General features: G+C 45.2%; 1 protein-coding gene across 1 annotated transcript in view; it reads left to right on the top strand.

Annotated features, from left to right (window-relative positions):
• Window positions 1-10,000, top strand: part of cadm2a (cell adhesion molecule 2a) — a 206,879-nt gene that overhangs the window by 162,000 nt on the left and 34,879 nt on the right. The window contains exon 4 of the mRNA XM_083696211.1: window positions 9,436-9,588. Coding sequence (XP_083552337.1) covers window positions 9,436-9,588 — 153 coding nt within the window. The remainder of the gene's footprint in view (window positions 1-9,435; window positions 9,589-10,000) is intronic.

The following is a 10,000-nucleotide window of genomic DNA, read 5'->3' as shown; positions in this document are numbered from 1 at the left end:
CACGCACGTGCACATGCACACACAGACAAACACAGACACACACACGCACACACACGCACGTGCACACACAGACAAACACACACATACGCACACGCACACATGCATGCACACATGCATGCACATACATGCACACATGCATGCACATACATGCACACACACATGCACACACATGCACAAACACACACACACTGGCACAAACATGCAGACAGAGAGGACAATCACAGCGGTTGTACAACTGATGGAGTATGTATTGACCTGCTGTAATATACACAGACAATTACAAGCGCTATGATATTGACTGAAAGCTGTAGATGGGTGTGTGAAGCCTATATTCAATAAGCTTAATGCAAACATATGAAGGGTTGACTTTCATTACGTTTGACTGATGGTTCTGTGACTGGGCTCCAGGGCCTTGTACCTTGGTTCACTGCTAGATTAGCATATAGAGCTGAACCTTTCAAATGTGTTCTACATTAAAAACCGTCAATGAAATGGAATAGCTCGTTTTGACTTGTGTTATCCGCTGTTACTGTCTGATCCGGGTTGGGTGTATCGTCTGCTTTCAAGATTTCCATCTTCCAATTTATCCGGAATCCTGCATCGTCATCATATATCGTATTCTGGAGTCATCTGGCGATTGATTCAATCTGTTTTTAAAAATTGTGTTATGGATGAACAGCTGAGGGCCAAGTGGTCAGCTTGGTTTTCAGAATCACAAACTGCTGAATATGAAACTACTCAGGCCCTCAGATATGAAATATTCAGCTAAGAGGATCAATCTTACTCCTTTGTGTCTGTGTGCGTGTGTGTGTGTGTGTGTGTGTGGGTGTGTGTGTGTGTGTGTGTGTGTGTGTGTGTGTGTGTGTGTGTGTGTCTGTGTGTCTGTGTGTCTGTGTGTGTGTCTGTGTGTCTGTGTGTGTGTGTGTGTGTCAGCCCCACCGGCTCTCAGACATTCCACCGCCCCCATATGCAGCAGTCAAGGTGCGAAAGCTTTGATGCATTCAGAATGCGTCGACCTGAGTAATGTTGAAGAAGCTTTTGGAAAGTTTTTGAAAGTAAATATAAAAAAAAAGAAAAAAACGGCAAAATACTGCGACAGAATTTTATGAGATACCAGAACTTCTGCAAAACTCTCAATCTTACAGAGGGAGTTTTACTCTGAGATTGTTGTGTATTTTTCATCTTATTTTATTTCCGGGAAGAAAAAATATATGAAACATCCTTTGATGTCAAACTTGAGATTGGTACAGTGTTCCCTCTGATAGAAAAGCGCTTGACTGTAAATCTCAAAAGATCCCAAACTAGCCCCCTCTCAAGGAGACAAGGACCATAAAACAAGAGAGAGAGAGAAACGGAGGAGGAAAGCGAGGGAACGTACGTCCTGGGCTTCGTGGGATAAGAGGACTAAAAGGAGAGGAATTAAGGAGGCATTTTACAAGGCCTTGCCATCACCTCTGAAGGACGGAAGGAAACTTTCTCTTTGTCCTTCAGCTCTCTTTGTTTCCCTCTTTTCCCTCTTTCTTCTTCCCTCTTTCATGTACACGTGTGTGTGTGTGTGTGTGTGTGTGTGTGTGTGTGTGTGTGTGTGTGTGTGTGTGTGTGTGTGTGTGTGTGTGTGTGTGTGTATCTGGTTTTAGACATATGAAAGCAACTTTGTTTAAGTAAACGTTGACTCTACAAACACATACACACACACACACACACACACACACACACACACACACACACACACACACACACAGCCACCCAGGTGGCAACAATTTAACCCAGGGGAGTGTGGAGTTGTATTGCATTTCAAGCAATCATTGTTCCTGTGTGTTACCAAGGGATGAGAGGGACAGGTGTTCCACAAATTAGACCTGTATTTCTCTGCAACATCGGATCAGGAAAATGACACTCTCTCTACGCTCTGGATCACCAGGAAGAAACAGATTTAAACTGTTTGGGTTTTTTTTGCCATCATTAGTTGGTGGAGCTGGTTGGCAGACACTTTTCTCATGCTCGAGGTGTTGACAAAACACTGGAGACAAAAGACAGGGAAACAATCATGGCAGGTTTACCAGGCTGTTCACCTGTTTCCTCTGCTGGAGGTGCAAACAGCTGTAAACTGGGTTGGAGGATGTGTCTATTGGAAGGTGAGGGAGCGATTAAGATACAGGAAGAACAAACACTAGAGTCAAATAGGTGTGGATTAAATTGGATAAATGTACATTTGAGTCATTTAGCAGACGCTCCGATGCGGAGCGACGTACAATAAGCACGTTTGTCTCAAGTAAGTGACGGCAGTCATCTCAATCAGGTACAACTTCCCATGAAAATAAGTGCCACAAGCAGTCACAATGCCAGAGCAAGGGAAGACGGCTGAGTTTTATAGGCCCCGGGATTCCAGAGTGTCTCTCTCCCCCCCTTCCTAGAGCGTTCACCTTCGTGGGTGGGTGGGTATCTGACGCACCCCAGCCCACCCCCCCACCCACCGCGGTGTTAGAAGTTAGGATGCAGTCTCCTTGTAAAATAGGAGACAAGAGCTATCACCACAGAGGGATGGGGGGGTTACACTCCTGTGGGGGGGGGGGGAAGGAGTATTCTCCAGCTGTGTGTATTTCTTAGCAGTGCAGTCCCTCTCTGGTCTGCTTTGGAGAAGGAGTTAATGAAGTAAGGTGAGGACAAGAGTCCTGCTGAACTCCTGCGCGACGGCCAGGACTGGATGAAAGAAACTCATTTCTGTCACAGGACGGGGCTCCACAACCCAATTATGAAGTGTGCTCTATAGTGTACAATGAGGACTGCAACTGGAAAAGGGGTACACACACACACACACACACATACACACACGCTTGCTCACACACACACACACACACACACACACACACGCTTGCTCACACACACACACACATGCACGCACGCACACTCACACACGCTTGCTCACACACACACACACACACCCACACACACACACACATACACACACACACACACACACACACACTCACACACCTTTTAGTCTATTTCACAGTCAGTCCAGTACCTACACCTTGAGTCCCCAGGTGGGCTATTGGACTGGGAAAGAGACATGTTCAGACACTTCTACCAGATATTCGAGAATTTGCACTTTTCTCATTATAGAACTGTGTCAACTGAATGAGCAAACAATGCCCAGAACACCTGCCAGAGATCTATAAACACTGTCTCCAGGGAAACCAGACCCAGAGGAGAGGAGAGGAGAGGAGAGGAGAGGAGAGGAGAGGAGAGGAGAGGAGAGGAGTAGAAAGGAGAGGAGTAGAAAGGAGAGGAAAGGAGGGGTGGGTGGGGGTTTGAGAATGGAAGAGGAGAGAGGAGGGGTGGGAGAGGAGAGGAGAGGAGAGGAGAGGAGAGGAGAGGAGAGGAAAGGAGAGCGTATATGGGACAGTATTTGGATTTCGATGTGGTGAGTGACTAGTCAGGTGGCAGTTCAGATCAGTCCGGTGTGATGAATGTTGTGTGTGTCTGACTGTAAGACATGAGAGACAAGCACTGATCGGGGCTGGTAATATTACCCTCGACACATTGATTAAATATTTTTTGTGTGTGCGAGAGAGAAAGTGCACCACTCTGCATTGACAAATCCCCTATTTAATATCATTATCCCTCATTTAGTTGGCAGATGCCTTGTCAAGGGAGACTTATGGTGCACACACACACACACACACACACACACACAGACACACACACACACAGAGACTTATGTAGCATTAGTGGATACAGGTGCATGCAAGTGCTTAATGCAGTCTGAAAACAAATCTCGCATACACTGAAGATGCTGCCAAATGCTCATCCAACTATGCAACTCAATTATACAACAACAACCTGCACATCAATACACACAGCTTAAGGCTTCCATTTGAACTATTAAATGGACATTACACAAGCACAAGCTGTCTGATGTAGGGGGAGAGAGGGAGAAAGTACCAGTGTTTTGTTGGGTGAACGAAAAAGCCTCATAAAACTCAAAGGAAAGCAGTTGTTCCCTCCTCCAGAGGGGTACTGTGTTGTCGGAAAGAGTTTCGTGTGTGTGTGCGTGTGTGTGTGCGTGCGTGCGTGCGTGTGTGCAGGTGTGCGTGTGTGCGTGCGTGCGTGCGTGGTGTCAGAGAGAGTTAGTGATCAGACACAGCCTTGGGGATCATGGTATACTCTATATATATATAGCCTCTCATCATGGTATATACCCCCCCCAGGCGTCCAGGGCCTAGGCCGACAAGGCCAGGGGCTGGATTTATATAGTCGTCCCCCCTCCTGGAACAGGGGAAGTGGGGGAGGGCATCAGTAGAAAGGCTGGATTGTCGGATATGTGGAAATTGCCCCTTTGCCAGGCTACTTTCCTTAGGCAAATGATATCCCCAGTGAAATAAAAGCCAGCTTAGCCAGCTGTGCTATTTCATGTGCAATATTTCCAAATATCCGTGTATTAAAGGCCACATTTCCCTCTGAGCTGAACTGACACTCTGCTATCAGAGTGTAACTGATTAGCGTTAGCCTCAGTGCATACATATAGCAGGCCTACCCAGGGGAATAGCACTACTGGGCCCCACAGATATGGCATGGCGCGTATCAGCATGTCACACGTACATCAGGGGAGATAACAGGAGCAGTGAGGCATGGAGTGGGACAGAACAAATGAACCAATAGGCAGACGAGAGAAGGCCCAAACAGATGCGACCGTGGAGCACCACTGTCATTTCACTCATTTTCTGGAGAGCCATCCAAGCAAACGCAATCTCTCGCTCACTGAAGGAAATGACACGAGATAAAAAAAAAGCACAGGTTGGTGACAACCTGCTGTGTGTCCGTCAGCGGGCTGCTGCTCCGTGGGCTCCGCCCTCCCGAGCCTGTCCCGTCATTCTGCCGGCTGATAACACGGTAGTATGTCACATTGTATATGTTTATTAACTCCTGCACTGATAACATGGATAGATGGGTGGATGAAACACACACACATGCACGCAGGCACACGCACGCATACACACACACACACACACACACACACACACACACACAAACACGTGATGTTAGAAGTAGTCACCATGGCAAATGTTACTTTTGTATATACAGTGGGGGAAATAATTATTTGATCCCCTGCTGATTTTGTTAGTTTGCCCGATTACAAAGAAATGAGCGGTCTATAATTTTTATGGTACTTTTATTTTAACAAATAGAGACAGAATATCAACAAAGAAGTCCAGAAAAAACACATTATATAAAGTTATAAATTCATTTGCATTTGATCGAAGGAAATAAGTATTTGATCCCCTACAAACCAGCAAGAATTCTGGGTCATACAGACCGGTTATATGCCCGTGAGGCACACAGATTAGTCCTGTCACTTTAGGAAAAGTACTCCTAATCTCTGCTTGTTATGGGTATAAAAGACACCTGTCAATAGAATCAATCTCTTCCATTCCAACCTCTCCACCACCATGGGCAAGACCAAAGAACATTCAAAGGACATCAGGGTAAGAGTTGTAGACCTGCACAAGGCTGGAATGGGCTACAAGACCATCAGCAAGAAGCTTGGTGAGAAGGAGACAACTGTTGGTGCAATTATTAGAAAATGGAAGAAATACAAAATAACCATCAATCGCCCTCGGCCTGGAGCTCCATGCAAGATCTTGCCTCGTGGGGTAAGGATGATCATGAGAAGGGTGAGGGATCAGCCCAGAACTACACAGGAGGAGCTTGGTAATGATCTCAAGGCAGCTGGGACCACAGTCACCAAGAAAACCATTGGTAACACACTACACCGTAACGGATTGAAATCCTGCAGTGCCCGCAAGGTCCCCCTGCTCAAGAAGGCACATGTACAGGCCCATCTGAAGTTTGCCAATGAACACCTAAATGATTCAAAGAAGGCTTGGGAGAAGGTGATGTGGTCAGATGAGACCAAAATTGAACTCTTTGGCATAAATTCGACTCTTCGTGTTTGGAGGGAGAGAAATGCTGAATGCTACAATCCCAAGAACACCATCCCCACCGTCAAACACGGAGGTGGAAACATTATGCTTTGGGGTTGTTTCTCTGCTAAGGGTACAGGACGACTTCACTGCATTGAGGGGCCAATGGACGGGGCCATATACCATAAGATCTTGGACGAGAACCTCCTTCCCTCAGCCAGAGCACTGAGGATGGGTCGTGGATGGGTCTTCCAGCATGACAATGACCCAAAACATACAGCCAAGGCAACAAAGGAGTGGCTCAAGAAGAAGCACACTAAGGTCATGGAGTGGCCTAGCTAGTCTCCAGACCTTAATCCTATAGAAAATGTGTGGAGGGAGCTGAAGCTTCGAGTTGCCAAGCAAAAGCCTTGAAACCTTCAGGATTTGGAGAGGATCTGTAAAGAGGAGTGGACCAAAATCCCTCCTGAGATGTGTGCAAACCTGGTGACCAACTACAAGAAACGTCTGACTTCTGTGCTTGCCAGCAAGGGTTTCTCCACCAAGTACTAAGTCATGTTTTGCTTGGGGATCAAATACTTATTTCCTTCGATCAAATGCAAATGAATTTATAACTTTATATAATGTGTTTTTTCTGGACTTCTTTGTTGATATTCTGTCTCTATTTGTTAAAATAAAAGTACCATACAAATTATAGACCGCTCATTTCTTTGTAATCGGGCAAACTAACAAAATCAGCAGGGGATCAAATAATTATTTCCCCCACTGTATGTATGTAATTAGTTCCCCACTCGAATGTGTTAAAAGTCATTCCACTTTCTGCGAGATGGATTCGAGATGGATTGCAGCTGCTATCGATGATCTTTGCGAGAGCTCTCTGGCTCGCTGACACTCTGAAGTATATTGCACCAGAGAAGGCAGAGTTGTGCATGGTTTGGGTTTGATCTTTACAAAACACATCCTTTCAGTTCTATAAAAAGAGCAACCTTTGCACGGTTCTGTATAGGACATTCACTGTATTGGATGTCTGTGTGGTCTTTCTCATAGCATTTGGGGGTAACCCTAACCCTAACCCTTAAGGTGAAATATTGTTCAATTGGTCACCCCATATCAACTCCAATAAAGCAAGCATCTTACATTGTGTCCTTCCTGCCAGTGAGTGAGTGCACTGTGAGCTTGTCAGTGAAAGGAGAGACAGATGGAGTAGTGGATAAGTGTTTCTCCTTTACAGAGAGCCGGAAGAAAAAGAGAAGAAGCAGTCATGTCTTCTTTGTGAATAGGTGAACCATGGAGAATCCCTGATCTGAATCATGTCTGCCGAGCGCGCACACACACACACACACACACACACACACACACACACACACACACACACACACAAACACACACCATCTCACCTGAAGCAGACATTTCATCGGTATCTCAGGGTTTTGAGGTCTGCTTAAGTGTCAAGATTCAAGTTTCAAGTTTATTGTTTCATACACGAGTGCAGGGAGTACAATTCTTGGGCTCGGTTCCATGACAATGCAGCATACAAAATACAAATAATACAAATAATACAAATAATACAATAATACGAATACACAAATACGCAGTAGTGCAATGAAATAAGGACAAGACAATCAGTGACATAGTACAAGTAGTACAAGATAAGTGAGACAGTTGGACAGTGACGATTGTTGGACACATAAGACAATAGACATGACACAATTTACAGTATAAATAGTAAGTAAAAAAAGTAAAGTGGGTCAGTGGGATGTCATTGTTATTGCACTGTGCCGTTGGTGTAAGAGGTGTTTGTTTAAAGTGACTGTGTGCTAGTGAAGTCCGTTCTGTGGGTGTGCAGGGGGTAAAGTCAAGAGTTTGAGGTGGGCTTAGGAGAGAAAGCAGAGGTAACACAGTTCAGACAAACATCTCAGTTGATGGTCCAGCCGTCCTGCTCTCACCCATGGCTCTGACAGATGCCTGGGTTGGTCTGTTGTGAAGACGCTGAATGTCTGTAGTTCTGCATTGGTGTTACTTCCTTGGTTTCTTGCCTGAGCACTCTTTCTCTGTGTATCAGCTCTCTGTGTGTGTGTGTGTGTGTGTGTGTGTGTGTGTGTGTGTGTGTGTGTGTGTGTGTGTGTGTGTGTGTGTGTGTGTGTGTGTGTGTGTGTGTGTGTGTGTGTGTGTGTGTGTGTGTGTGTGTGTGCATGCGTGCAACTTCTCTCTGTGCAAATGGTTTTGACCCCTGGTGAACTCCTGTCCTCCCACACAATAAACAGCCCTTAAATCACATACTAATCATGCCTCCATCAATGAGATCTAACCCATCACACAGACAAGGCCGCAATAATGACTACAGCAAAAGTATTGTGTGTGTGTGCGTGTACGTGTGCGCGTGCGTGTGTGTGTGTGTGTGTGTGTGTGTGTGTTATTTGAGGCTTGACTTCTTGGTTCATTGTAAGTGTGTGTGAAATAAATACCCTGTTATAGAGACAGAGTGAAGGTCCATCAGCATTTTCTTTACCATGAGGTCACACACACACACACACACACACACACACACACACACACACACACACACACACACACACACACACTTTGCTGAGCCCTACTCTGTCTTAGGCACGTTGAAGGAAAATAAGAGGCTAAGCTAAGTAGCTAAGTAACCTTGGATGCTTTGATTAAATTAGGTTTCTCCTATAGGGGCGGCCCTGCACAGGGAAGAATGTCTCGCTGGAAAGGGCAAGGCCACAGAAATAGATTGTGTAGAATGGACAGCTAGCTTTAAATTGCTTGTGTCTTTTTAGGTCCCACCTCATATGGTGCAATGTCATTGATATTGGCCAGATCATTTTTCCGGGTCCTTCCAGAAGGCTTACCCACAGTGGCACAATTCATTTGCAAGTCATTTGTTGGTACAATAACAGCTGAAATGGGCTAGTTACATGTCTAAATGATCTCTTAAATGAAGAAATATGAATGTTTCTATATGTCAGTCATCCGTTGTACCAAGAGCAGCTCTCCCCTTCTCCCCAGGGAGCTATTTTCCCCTACAGAAGCTACTGTATTAAACCATGTGATTTCAACTCCTTGCAGAGCCTCTCCAGTCAAGCATTTCCTTGTTATCAAGCATTGCATTGTACCGTTTACATTCTGTGTCCTGTGTAGATGATGAATCAACTTTGATTTGATTTGATCAACAAGTCATATGAACACTGTGGTGTACTGTGTATGATGGCCCCAACTAATCCTTTAATAATAATAATAATAATAATAATAATCACATTATCTCCCTCCCTCTCTCTCTCTCCCTCCCTCCCTCCCTCTCTCTCTCTCTCTCTCTCTCTCTCTCTCTCTCTCTCTCTCTCTCCTCTCTCTCTCTCTCTCTCTCTCTCTCTCTCTCTCTCTCTCTCTCTCTCTCTCTCTCTCTCTCTCTCTCTCTCTCTCTCTCTCTCCCTCTCTCTCTCTCTCTCCCTCTCTCTCTCTCTCCCTCCCTCTCTCTCTCTCTCTGTCTCTCTCTCTGTAGCTCTGAGGGATAACAGGATTGAGCTGGTGCGTGCGTCGTCGCAGGAGCTGACCATCAGTATCAGTGAGGTCACACTGGGTGATGAAGGCATGTACACCTGTTCACTGTTCACCATGCCTGTTAAAACAGCCAAGGCCTACCTGACCGTTCTGGGTGAGTATACACACACACACACACACACACACACACACACACACACACACACACACACACACACACACGCCAAACACACACGCCAAACACACACGCCAAACACACACACACACACACACACAGTGCCTTCGGAAATTATTCAGGCCCCTTCACTTTTTCCACATTTTGTTGTTATAGACTCAATTTAAAATGAATTAAATGAAAACAATTTGCCATCAATCCACACACAATACCCCAGAATGACAAACAGGTTTTTAGAAATTTCAGTAAATTTATTAAAATACGGAAATACCTCATGTACATAAGTATTCAGACCCTTTGCTATGACACTCTTAAAATTAGCTAAAATGCAAAAATGTCATCAACAAATTACTCAATAAGTTGAATTGAGTCGATCTTAATGCAAGGATAA

The sequence above is a fragment of the Argentina silus genome (assembly GCF_951799395.1).
Source record: "Argentina silus genome assembly, chromosome: 2".
Classification (NCBI taxonomy): Eukaryota; Metazoa; Chordata; class Actinopteri; order Argentiniformes; family Argentinidae; genus Argentina; species Argentina silus.
This window is presented reverse-complemented; position numbering and strand designations above follow the sequence as displayed.